At 43.2% G+C, this 13,434-nt stretch overlaps 1 protein-coding gene across 1 annotated transcript; it reads left to right on the top strand.

The window, feature by feature from the left end:
• Positions 1-419: 419 nt before the first annotated feature.
• On the top strand, positions 420-10,314 carry LOC103352908 (uncharacterized). Its single transcript, XM_008275617.1, has 7 exons — positions 420-1,782; positions 3,074-3,147; positions 3,399-3,627; positions 5,149-7,160; positions 7,421-7,639; positions 8,068-8,208; positions 9,313-10,314. Exons 1-6 carry the CDS (start codon positions 1,434-1,436, stop codon positions 8,170-8,172), a joined length of 2,988 nt encoding a protein of 995 aa, XP_008273839.1. The 5' UTR covers positions 420-1,433; the 3' UTR covers positions 8,173-8,208; positions 9,313-10,314.
• The last annotated feature ends 3,120 nt before the right edge of the window (positions 10,315-13,434 follow it).

Below are 13,434 nucleotides of genomic sequence, written 5' to 3'. Positions count from 1 at the left end.
TTGTGTTTAGGTTTAGAAATCTTAAATTCTTTATTGAAAATTGAGTCAAGACTTGTAAAATTGATAAAGTATTGGAATATTTATAACTAACAGTAACATTGTGATGGCTAACGTTTTAAAAAAGGAAATAAATGTAGTGGGGTTTGTTCCAGCTAAATAACGTCAAGTTATTTTCAATGGATAAATACTGGACAACCTTCACGTGATATGATCTGCGTGCCAAAGTGAGTAAAATCCACTGGGTGGATCATGTTTAACTTGACTGTGCAGCAAGTGAAGCAAATACTAGTATATTGGCATCGTGAGCGAACAACCTACCTTGCTGCGAAGGAAAGACAACCTACTTGATTGACAGCCGTAACAGCCAATCACAAGCCGTCTGGCGGAGGCTCTTTAACGCTTCTGCTAATGGTCTTTGTGTGAAGGCGGGGAGGAGTTGGCTCGGTTAGGCTGCCGATTAGCAACAAACAGAAGGTTACGAGTTTGAAAAATTGGATTATTTCACCACCAGACTGGCTTTGCGGCAGCGAGAGCGGAGCGAACTATGTCGGGTGTCTGACCGGAGCTTGTTGGCTCGCTTTTGAGCGGAACCGGCGGTGATTTATAACATTTCGAGCCGCTCGGGGAGACAACCTCGCATTTAGGTCGTTTCAAGTGGCGATGCTGAGCTGATAGCTGCGTCATCATGTTGCTTCCGACTCGAGTTGGCGAAAAGAAATCTCAAGTTAACGCCAGAGGTGAGGCTGCCTGCCGTCATCCTGCCCCACAGGCCACTCCCGACCTCTGAAATAGATGGAAGACGGACTGCCGGTGAGAGGTTGGCGGTGAAAGCCTGTTTACGTGGTCGTTGTGGTGACTTTACATCACTTGGCTCGGCGTTGTTGGCGCGATACTCTCTCCTGGCTGCATTTATTATCTCCACTTGGCTGGACAGTCAAACATTTCTGTTGAAGTTCCCTAAACGACCGCAGAATTGCTCGGAAATGTGACCAAACAGAAAGTGTAACTGTATATCGGCGGATGTTAGCCACAACTGTTTCTTTTTTTTTTTTTTTTTGTGATAGTGGGAAGTGATGCTCTCATTGACAGCTAAGATACAAAGCAGGAGCATCCAATGAGAAGCTGCTGGTTCCCATCTGCTCTCTCGAAGAAAAACATGCCTTTGTGAGCCATAATGAGAGACATGACGCTGTATTTCGACTAACTAGCCCTGCAGGTTATGTCAGACTGTTAGCAGGAGGTCAGATAGTGTTTAGTTGGGTCGGTGGGCTGTAATCTGCTGTCACCACATCCACGTGGACTTTGTTTCAGGTCAGTGGGCAAAGTTTAGCTTAAAAAAAACAACAAAAGGGAGGGCGGGTGTTTGATTAGAAGTAGCTGCAGTCAAACTGGACAAAGTTGCATCCTTATATCGGGATATAAAACCGGTTAAAATGGCCGGCGACTGCGCCCACACCAACGCTCGTTACGCGAACGCAGAGACGTTTTGTCCGTCCAAACCCTGGTCGGATGGAGACCGAGAGCGGCTCCGGGAGATGGAGGAGTCCGTCGGCAACTCCAAAGGGCGTGGACCCCCCGCACGGTGGTCGCCCAACTTTGAGGTCATAGACGGGCTGCTGTACCGAAAGAAGCTGGAGAGGGGCTACATCAACTACCGGGAGGTTTTGAATGAGGACCGGAGACATGAAGCCATCTCCACCTTCCACCGGCGGCGACCTGGCCAGCGCCACCTCTCCCTGGAAGAGACTTACAAATGCGTGGCTGAAAACTACTGGTGGGATGGTATGAACATCAGCATTCACTCACTCCACAGGACTTTCCTGACTATGTAGACAAATGCAGGGAGGTTTCATCCTAACTATACTGAAGTAGAAGGTTGATTCATTCTCCAATGTTACAGAGATAGTGGATTAAACTGATTTCTTCTTGTTAATATCAACTTAATTAATCATCATAACTTTAGCAACTCATAAACAATAGTTTTCTACTTTGAGATGCTTTGATTGGAACTGATTTGAATTAATTTACAACTGAGCCTTCAACTACCTCATGAAACACTACAATGCTAACAGATTTCCCATCATGCATTGTGCTAGAATTAAAACTCTCCCTATACTCTTCTTTTTCAGCCTGAATATCCCTTTCATAGTGAAATTGTGCTGTGTGCCTTTTAACCGGCCTATTACCTTCAAATTTACGAAATCTTTTATCCTTGGGTTCAATTTGACCCCCGCAGTTTAAACCTCCAGAAAGCATCATAATGAAATTTGTTGCCCAAGTTTATGTGTAAATAGCCCTTTAAATAAAACTGAAAAAACTATGTCAATGACTTATTTAGAAATGTTAAACACTGAATGGGGTCAAATTGACCCCAAAGATAATAGGAGGGATAAGAAATATTAAATCCTGCTCGTTTCATTATATAATCCCGAAAGCAGTGCTACTACTGTACACTTTGAAACAGAGTCACTGGAAGCAGCTTCGTACGGCGACACTGGTAATAAATGTTTTCAACACTGCTGGTAGTTCTTCATGTCAAATGAAGAACAGACTCCTGAAATTGAGGAAATGTAAAAGCAAGTTGGGTTTGTGACAGTGGCCTGAGAGATGATTCAGTTGATTATCAGTTCTTAAATTTACTCAAGTTGTTCAGCAAACTCAACTAGTTTCACATTTAAAAAACTCCCAAGAAGACAGTGAAATAATTCTTCAGCCCAAGTTCTGTTCACTCTAATGATCAAATGATTAGGGCGGCAGGAGAGCTTGTGTTACTATGCTAAACATACTGATTGACGATGCAGGCACATGACAAAGCCATACATTAGTAAATCAATCAGTGGAAGATCAAGACACCTATTCAGACATGAATGATAGGTGTGGCCTTATTTGTGAGATAGCCCCTCCCAGATTGTGGCATTCATCAGGGTCAGAACCGGTACTTATATGGCTGGAGCTTCTCCTTTATAAGATTAGGTTGTTCTTCTTCTGCAGGCACCATTTGCAGTTGTACTAGCCATTGCTACCTGTCTTTTTGCCTTGTTTTCTGAAGTTTGGACAACTGTTTTCTTTGCAGGGATGTACTTCCAGATCAGAGATTTTGTCCTGGGCTGTCAAGACTGTCAAAGTCAGCGCAACAAGAAATCAGAGGTAAGTGCAGCAAGAGTCTGACATAGGACTGACAGCAAACACTGTCCTGAGGCCTTTTTCCTCTTATCAAACTTGAAGCTCCTGTCTGTGTCTACCGGTGCCTTATTATCTGCATCTCACACGTTTTAATTTACACTTTCTCGCTCATTGTCACATAATCTTGCTCTCACACTTGTCTCCTACAAGCGCTGATATATGTTCCTATAATATGCCTTTCTCTTGTTTTTTGTCTCTGCGCCTTTGCCTCTCAGGAGCTGGGTGGCAGAAGATGTGTCACAAAGACGATAGCGTCACACAGTGCTGACATGCTGAGCAAGCTAAGGAGTCAGCGGGAGGCGGGCTTGTTCTGTGACATTACCCTGCGGACAAACGGACGATCTTTCTCGGCCCACAGAGCCGTCCTGGCAGCGGTCAGCGATCACTTTCAGGAAATCTTCACGGAAATGGACTCAAGCATGAAAGCAGACATAGATCTAACTGGTAAGATCAGACACCTAGAGGCCAAGCTGACCTAGAAAACACTACTGTTTGAGCTGTGATTCAGCTTAGTGGCTGGATGTCAACCTAAAGACCTTTCTGAGCCTGTACCCTCTTCCCAAATGAGTCAGTTTGGCCCCACAGGCAACAAAACTATGCATTTGAGTGTTAGTGCTCCTATTAAACCACAAAGTCAGTATTTCCAATCTAAACACTAGGAAGAGGTTGATGGTACTAGCGTTAGAGTTTATGTGATTGCATACTTCATCAGAAGTGCTTTTTCTCAACTTTTCTGATATTAGAAATTCGAGTAGCTGCATCAAACAGTTTTTTAACTTTCCAAATTCAATAATCAACAGTTCTCACCTGCTTCATGCAATTGGTTAGATGTATGCAGGAGTAATCTAAGTAGAGGTTGGATTTATATGCGTCTTTTTTTAAATTTTAATTTTAATTTTTGTATACATATCTCAAGCATTTTTTGTGTGAACAACCAAGTGCAACACTATAAATGAGTTCCAGAAAAGACTAAAAAAAAATGTGCGCTATTGTTCACATATATCACGTGTCCAAGATTTTCTCTGCACCAGTCAGTGTGTCACTCAGACACTTTTGGCTTGACATGGTTGGACCGCATATTGTATGTGCTGTTTTTGTTGAGCTCAACCCAATCCTTATCTTCATTAGCAATTACTAGTTAATAGGCTTCCGTACATGACTAAGAAGAGAAGAATAAAATCATTACCTTTGGGAAACTGGCTCCAGCAAATGTTTGGTGTTTTTTGCTTGAAAAGGATTATTCGGTTCTCAAAATACTCGCCAGTACGTTCCCTGGTGGCCAGCTAATAAACTAATTGTTGCAGCTCCTGTTTGAAACATATGAGTATATTCAATAGTGTGTCTGTAGTGGCCTATAATAAGCACGTCCAGGATACAACAAACAGTGAGGTCAGTTTTTGTTTTACATTGGTCTGGTAGTCCGCGTGACATACTTATCAGTAACTGATGACTGCTTGAAAGTGAAATTGAGTAAATTTCACTTTCAATTTTGATAATTATTGGCTTGAACTGACAAGATTAGGCTTTTATTATTCCAAAAACAAAGGTTTGCAGGAAGCTGAGAATCAGTCCTGTCAGGCAATTTAGGCAAAAGGAGGCAGCATTTCTCAGCTGCACCTCAAAGGCCTTATGAGATGGGACCAGATTGTCAGTTTGTTGTGATGTATTCAGTCTAGAAATCGAGACTTTTGAGAATCAAGATCCTGAATTGGGAATCAGCTATAGTCCTTATCGTTTCCTTACTGTATGTCTTTGATGTGTGTCTTCAAATAGGAGCAGAAATGACCATGATTAAAGCAGTTGTTATATTGTCTTCCAGTCTCCTCTGTCATTACACTTTACTCCCACTTGTACTGCTGTCTCTCTGATCCTCTGTTTACACAGAGCTGCTTTCATCTCCCTCATCTCACTCACTGATTGACCAGGGTCCAGCATATCTAATTAAAGACTTCTTTTTCCCTCCAGGTTTCAGTGAGGACAGCCTTCTGTCTCTGCTGGATTTCTCCTATTCCTCCACTCTGTCTGTCCGCCAGGAGGACCTACCTGAAGTCATTGCCATGGCCCGCCACCTGGGCATGTGGCCTGCAGTGGAAGCCTGTTCTGCCCTCATTAAAGAGCAGGAACAGCAACTCCATCCTGGTAAGGGCTTTACTTTAGCCTGTGCCGGTGCATGCCAAGACCGCCATGACCTGCAAAGGGAGAGCAAAAGGAAAAGGGTTTTGGAATTAGAGGACAACATGAACAACAGCTTCAGTCTCACGCTGGATTCATCGGATGACTCTTTAGAAGGAAGTCCCAGGCGCAATTTGCGCAGAATGCCAAAACCCCAAGGTCATAATGGCCTCCCTCTGAGTCCCTCACATAGGATGAAGCTCATGGACTTCAAGTCTCCTTCATCCAAAAAGGCCCCCACACCTCGACATGCCATAGCCTCCCCACAGACGCAGAATTACTCCTCCATACCTCCATCAAACACCCGTCTTCTCCGCTCCACTCCTGGAGCTGCCAAGGAGGTTCAGAGATTTCTGCCGATGCCAGAGAGCCCTCGAAGAAACAAAAAGTCTCCCTCTATCACACAGCTCTCATGCAACTCCAGATCGAGGCCCAGCACTGTCTGCAGCCCTGTGAGGATTAAGCAGGAAGTGGAGGAGGTTGGAGAGGATGAAGAGGATTATGCCCGAGCACAGGAGAAGTACAAGTTGATGAATGTTCTGGGGCTACAGAGGACTGCGCTTCTCCCCAGACCAGAAGATCTGATTGGCTGGAGACAAAAGAAACGTCTGAGGAAGCTGAAGGCCAATAACTATTCACTGACCAAGCGCCGGAAACCCCGTTCATCATCCTCAGGACTAACATATGCAGATGTAACGCTGTCTCTTCCCCTCTGTAACCCCGTAAACACTCGCCTTCTAAACAAGTCTGTAAAAACCAAGCCTGTGGGTCCAGTCAGCAAAGAGAAGATTGCATCTAAGAGGCCAAACACCTCCCAGCGCCGTGTTCCTCCCAGTGACAGGAGCATGCGAAGTAAAGGAGTGTTACCAGACATGTTCCAGCCTGCATCCAGACCTGCCTTTGGGGGGCGGGAGCTCAGACGGTCTGTGAGGACGGGTGATTGTGCCCACCCTCATACCCAGCAGCCTCTGCGACGCAGCACCAAAAAGACTGTTGTGAGAAACACGGTCAGAATCAAATCGGAGCCAACTGAATACTGCATCTCAGGTCTCAGACTTTCATCAAACAATCACCGTGCCCACACACCTCTCAAATCCCTGCCTTCACAGAGGACACAGACCAGAAATAAAGTCACTGTAGAGACGGTCAAAACACTGCGTTATAATAGCGGTCGACCTGCGACAAAGGCCAAACTCAGGCGGGGCTCCACAAGGGAGGTGGAGAAGATGAGGTGTACGCCCAGAGAGGAGGGAAGGAAGGTGGGGAGCCAGGGCCTGAGAGGGGTCATGGACACTAGACCAAAAGTGAAGAATAATGAACCTGCTGCACTCCAGTTTTCAGAGCACGCACCTCCACCGTCCATCTACAACCACCCTCTGTACAAAGTCATTAAAGAGGAGCCAGCAGACCCTGTGCCAGTTGTTGGACCGTTCCCTGATCCGCCCTCACCAGACCTGGGCAAACGGCAGAGCAAGCCCCCCATCAAATTACTGGACTCGGGCTTTCTGTTCAGCTTCTGTCGGCCAGCAGGGGGGCCCATGGCAGGACTGAAGAAAGAGGAAGAGAGTGTGGATATATGCTTAACTAGATCTGTGTCACAAGTTGGGGAGAAATTTGAAGCGAACGAGTCCCCACACAGGACGCTGAGAGCCAGAGGGCCGCCCATCCTGCCTGCAGTGAAGAAGGAGAGGGAGGAGAGGAGAGTGAGCCAGGGCAAGGCTCAGCGACCCAAGCCAAACTCCCGAAACGCCACTTTGCATCTGGCCAAATGTGCTGGGTCAAAAACTGCACGGACCATGCCAAAGGTATCTAATAGGGCAGTTAGTGATGTATGAGGATGGCTGTGTTACCTTTAGGGACCATCAAGCATCTAGAAATGAGTAATTGTATATAGAGGTTGAATACTGTGGAGAATTATTAATGTCACCTTCCTTTATAAAGCTAAATTTAAAACTGCACAGCTTTTAGTTTGAAGTGTTCCCCCTAGTGCCTAACCTGTGAAAGCAGGGCATTGTTTTTATCTACAAAATTTGAGTGAACTAATCTATATTTGTTTTTTCTACAGCAACAAGGCACACGCCATGCTCTGAACAGCAGGAACTGTGCCATGATGGATGCCGTTCGTCGGGCACGGCTAAAGCAGCTTCGAGGGCCTCGTAGTCAAGCCCCCAAAGTTCCAAAGGCGGCCCATGCGTGCCAGCAGTGCCCAGCCTCCTACAAGGATTGCGATGCTCTAATTATGCATCGCCTCAGGCACATCGAGGGCAAGCACTGGCCTTGTCCGGTAAGCACTGGCCTTCCTATACTTGTACAACTTGACGAACAAAAAATCTGTTAACTTCCTCTTCCTGCCAAACATTGTGCCAGCGGATCTGAGGAAAATATTTTAGAGTTTCAAACCATTACATTTGGTCTAAATTTCTGTTTAAACAGTGTTTCATTTGAACCCTGGTGAGGTTTGTGTTATTGCTGACTTTTTATAAACAAACCAAGAAGTAATTATGTAGACTAACAGAACTGATTGGAGTGTTCATTAGTGCTACATGTATCACTGTGAGGACAAACATGAGGTTTTGCTGCACTTTGATTGTCATGAACACACCTCATAGCACATTGTTAATGGCTTCTAGAAAATATGGCATCACTACTGAACACAGATCCTTCTCTGGTCATTTCTGTGCTGTTAATTCTTTACCTCTCTGTGCCCTGTAGCTCTGCAGTAAGACGTTCTTTCGACTAAGGAATGTACGGAACCACATCCGCACCCATGACCCCAAGTTATACAAATGCCGGAGCTGTATTGTTGCCGGTTCCTGAGGCAGCTGGATGGACTGGTCAATCACTGAGACTGAGGTGAGTGAGTGACACCTAGAGCTGCTCCAGACCAAAGATTTTCCACATTGACGAGTACTCCGTCATTCAGCCATTCGTTGAGTAGTCATTATCTAAATATATATTATATAACAATAAATAGAATATGAAATTATTAATACTGTGCTACATTACAGAGGAAAAACAAAACCGCAGCTAATAGCACCAAGCAAGCAACATCAGCAAAAGTGTAGGGACAATCAATGTGTCAGTAACAAAATTTACAGTCTCCTGTCTGGTTTAATTAAGTCTAATCATATCGTGTACATCAGGTCGGCAAAGCGTAGCCAACAAGCATCTCATCCTCAGTAAGCAATTTGGTAACTACAGCACCCTACCTTAACGCTGATATGACTCAGTGGCTGGCTCACATTAGACCTGGTCGCTGCATCGGTGGTCCAGTAGACTGTTAGAAAGTCCATAAACTTTTTACCAGCCCTGTCCGTCTCTTTACCTGACCTCTCCATGCGCCTGCCGTTCAGGGCGACCATGAAAGTGTGCTGCTTACACGTTCTGAGACTGCTCCGCCGAGCTCCACCCACTGCAGCCGCAGGGCCTAATAACATTTCTGGCAGAAACCCCGAGTTTGCATGACACCTTCTTGAGGTCGTCCATAACCCTCTAAAATGATCCCACGCTTTGAATTTCCTGCCCAACATATGTAATTACTGTCCAATAACTGCAGGGACCAGCCGTGTAAAGGATAATGTCTGTCCGTGACTGACTGCTTTCCCTCCCTGGAGTTGGAAGTTAGTTTTTTTTTTTCCCTGGCCACCAATCAAAACTTGTTCAACTGGGACTCCTCTCATCAGCATGTCTGCTATTAGAGGGCAGCCTTGGTGACATCTGAGCTACTTTCCAATCAATTGCCCATCACTGTCATTGTCTGAAGCTATCTACTGGTGAAGTTTACATTTATTTTTTTCAAAGAGGAGACAAGTGTGTATTTAATCTTCACTTTATATTCATCTTGCAGAAAGAGCTATCAATACACTGCAGTGCAGTGTAATCACATGTGTTCAGTACCTGCATTGATTCTCTTTAAAGGGCCCTGTCTGTTTCTTAACACTCATGTTTGTTTTGCAGGATGAAGACTGCCAGTGTCTAACACCAGCGAAGAGGCTGAATCCAGAGGCACATGATCGATCAGCAGCTTGTACATAATGCATCCGTCACACACAAGCACAACGGTCTGTGGAAAGGCATAATTACTCTAGATTCTAATCATTGCCACTGTCAATGATTGCTAAAGTTATTTAAATAACCAAACCAAGGTTGCTGTTCCTGTTTGCTTTTCCGTAGCTACAGAAGGTTAAACTTGAACATTACACTCAGGGGGCAGGGAAGGTGACGCCACGGTATAAAGTGATTTAACATCACGGTTGTGTACAAAATGAAATGTAAAGTGATTGTTATAACTATTACTGCTACTTAGTGTTATCTTTATTTTTCTATGTATAGATGAATTTTGAGTGCACTTATATCATAGCTAATGTTGTAAACCTAAGAAGTGGTATTGAATTTGAAGGTTTGGAGTTCACGGTGGGAATACTTGAAGTGATGCAAGTGCTGTGGAGGGAATACTTGAAGTTGGAGCGGGGTCTTAAGAGTGAGCCTGTCCTTTGGGTGTTTCAGTGGGTCTTTGTCCTTTGGTGTGCTAACTTTTAAATGACTTGACTAGTCTTTCCCTCCTTTCGTATCGATCTGCCACTCTCACCTAATCCACGAGTCGGGGATTCGACCTGGGGGTGGGGGTGGTGTGGTGACGCCACTGCATGTGTATTTGCAGGCCATTTGTAGTCCACTGTCTTTTCTAAGGCTGCCAATTTTAAAAAGGGAAACGTGTCTTGTTTTTAATGTGAATTTCTGAATAGTAATCAACACGACATTGTCATTACAGATGTTTTATTGATCTCTTCTTCCACTTTAATCCAAGACAAGACGCTCGTTTTATTCTACTTCAAATTCTCCTACTGAGTAAATGCAATGTGTGCACATACAGAGATGTTTATGTTTCACAAATTGATTTTCAAAATAAATGAGCTGTCTTTCGCTATCTGTTAAGACTGAATAAATTTTTGCCTTTTATATTCTCTTCTTCTTGTTTTAAGTACATGTATTTTGAGTTGAGGAGCATGGAAAAAATGGAGGAGTGGAGCCAGTGACTCAAATTAAAGTCAAATTATAGAGTTGGAAAAGTTTGATTCCAAAAAATATCACCACGATACAACAAGCTAAAGTTCAAGTGGAACCTTTTCGTTCACTATTTGTTTTGTTGCCTGAGAAATGGTGAAACATTATTCCTAACTTATTTTATCTTAGTCATTATTTAGCAGTGTCACTTTTTCAAACTACAATCAATTGCCTTTTCATTTTTAAGCAAAAAGCGATGCCAAACTTTTCCTACTCCCAGCTTCTCATATGAGGATTTACTACTTTTCTGTCTCAAGTGAATGTTTTCACCATGATTAAGCATTTTATAGACACATCACATGATGAGTGCAGAAAATACTCTTTACTGCAGCCCTATACAGGAGATATCATTCATCTGGAGAGGAAATGTTTGTCATGGCACGTGTAGTTCTTTTCTCAAAGTGTAGCGGGGATGTTGGGAGATACTGGATCGGCAGTAGGTTGAGCGCAACATTCATCCAGACAACAGGATGTCGGGGTGTTCTGTCTGCGGAGGTCATGATCCAGGAGGGATGACGAATAGCTCCAGACGTGAATCACTCATTTGCATCTTTTCTGACTGACTCATCCGCTGAAAATGTGGCGGTCTTAAGACATGTGCGTGTGTTCAAAACTAATTTTATCCAGAAACGTGTACAATCTGTACACTTCTTTGCATCCTCGTTAAATCGCTGTTGCTGTGCAATATTTCAATGGATCAGATATACATCAAGTACAACATCTGATATTAACACAACAAAGGTGCATAAAATTTATTTATGATGCAAACAGCAGTGAAAATTTTACTTTTGCCAAAAGCTGGTTTTGCTACTTTATCCAGCACCTAGTAGAAACTTTGGTATATATATTTTAAACTGTAAATAAAAGAACTTTGATATCTTTAAAAACATATGTATATATGTATATTTATTCATGTCTGACTAATGTACATATTAATATATGTTTATGCATTAATGACATGATACATTGGATTATTGTGTATTTTTGAGACTCATTAGATCTACAAATGCATACTTTCTTTAGATTCAGGTGGCTTTTTAAGTAACTGCTAACATTTAAATATACAGAAAGAATTTAAAGAGCCCATTTTATTTTTTGGGGGGTCCTTCCTTTTTCTTTAGTGTGTTATTTTGCTCTTTTGTGCACATAAAACGTCTGAAAAGTCCACACCAAAGACAGTTATTCTCTCTTATTTGAAGTTCAGGCTTGTCTTCCATTACTTACTTATGTCACCATGTAAAAGATTTGCATAACACCTGTCTTCTCTGCTAGTTTAGCAAACCCTCAAACAAAAAAAAAAAGAAATCACACAATATTTCCTTATACCAGTTTAGCATAATATGGACTCTTTAAAAATGAATGTAAGATTTACTTTATAAACAGACTGGAGGTAGAAACAAGGAATACTTTTATTTAAGTTGGGATGTATTTGTGGATAAGATTTATTCAAAAATCAGAAATATTTGCAGATGTCTTCTAATTTGTGAGCCTTGGAGCTTTCACAACTGTGATGATAAATCCTCTACACAACTTTGTGATTTTGTGCATGTTGAAAATTTAACCTTTGCACAAGTGTCCCTGAGCAAAGCACTGAAACTAAGGAGCTCTGCCCCTGAGTCTGGCTCTCACTACGATACACGCAGGAGAAAAAAAAAGAGAATTTTTCAGCAGAGAAATCTAATGAATGCAACCAGACAAAAAAAAAGAAAAAAAAAGAGAATTTTTCAGCAGAGAAATCTAATGAATGCAACCAGACAAAGAGAGGAAGCAAGGACCTCTTTATCCAGTCCACATTCCTACATCTCACTTCCCATGTGCCTATCTTGCAAAACAAAAATCTGATCTGAGTCTTACTACCAGCTCTGATTCTAAGTGAATGAATTTGCTGTAATATTTTTTGCAAGATTTGTGAAGTTGCTCTTGTCTCTGATTGCAAATACAACGAAACAGTACCCAAAGCCGACACTAGATGCCAGCCTACACTAGTGGATAACAATGGCTGCTCCATAACAATAAGACTACAATGCAAAATGGTTCCAGCAATATAAACCTTTACCTCTGAAAAACCTCGAGACACCCCCAACGTAGAGTGTCTGAGTGAGGGTGGAAGAAATGACAAGAATGGGATCGTTCAGAGCATAGAAAACCCTTTCATGACTTCTAGCTCTGCATAGAAATAATGATTAGAATTTGCATGTTTTTGCGTTGAACTATTTGTAAAAGGCAACACAGGAACAATGACAAAAACTGCAAAGAGGGTTTTGTGGTTGTAACACTGCTGAGTTGAACTGCCCTTGATTGCAGGAGAGGAGTGAGCAGAACACAAAGGTGGTATCAAAACACTACTCATGCATGATGAAGACTCCGACTAATGACAATGTGCTGGTGTTTGCATTAATTAACCAAAAAATGCTGAAGGAAAAAAACAAAAAAAAAACGTTAACCCTGCAGTTCCATTAGCCCTTGCAGCCTTATTATAGAATAAAACTCCCAGCGCCTTCACACTGCAGCATTATTCGGGGGCCTGGGTATACTTTTTCAGACTCATAACCAACAGGACTTTACTTGGGTTACCCTTGCCCTCACCAGCGGCTGCATATGTGGGCTTATGTGAGTTTAGGGAGCCATGGAGAGTACGCCCAGGAACAGCTGACAATTTATGCTAGTGGGGCCCCCACATTCTCAGAGAGAGGGAGAGGAGAGAGAGAGAGAGAGAGAGAGAGAAGAGAGAGGGGGGGAGGGAGAAAGGGAAGACAGGAGAGAGGAGGGAAAAAGAAAGGGGTGAGGAGGAGGAGGGATGGGTGGGAGCAAAGCAGACTTGGGTTTGTAGAGGGGAAGAGAGAGAGAGAGAGAGAGAGAGGGAAAAGGGGAGAAAGAAGGGGAGAGAGAGAGAGTGAAACAGAGAGAGAGAGAGGGAAAAGGGAGGCTGTCTTGTTTGTAGCTTGTCAGCAATTGCTTGAGACAAGCTTCCCCTCCATGTGTGAAAGCTACTTGGCAGGAATGCTTGGGCTGTAC

The sequence above is a fragment of the Stegastes partitus genome, unplaced genomic scaffold (assembly GCF_000690725.1).
Source record: "Stegastes partitus isolate 25-593 unplaced genomic scaffold, Stegastes_partitus-1.0.2 Scaffold56, whole genome shotgun sequence".
NCBI lineage: Eukaryota > Metazoa > Chordata > Actinopteri > Pomacentridae > Stegastes > Stegastes partitus.
The sequence above is the reverse complement of the archived record's forward strand: the minus strand, read 5'-3'. Positions and strand labels throughout refer to the sequence as shown.

What these genes read in the sequence shown, in the direction of transcription:
- LOC103352908 (XM_008275617.1), top strand. Translation starts at nt 1,434, where the DNA reads ATGGCCGGCGACTGCGCCCACACCAACGCTCGTTACGCGAACGCAGAG. An exon ending in AGCAGACATAGATCTAACTG is followed by an intron (nt 3,628 to 5,148) that starts GTAAGATCAGAC and finishes TTTTCCCTCCAG; the next exon opens with GTTTCAGTGAGGACAGCCTT. An exon ending in CTGCACGGACCATGCCAAAG is followed by an intron (nt 7,161 to 7,420) that starts GTATCTAATAGG and finishes TTTTTTCTACAG; the next exon opens with CAACAAGGCACACGCCATGC.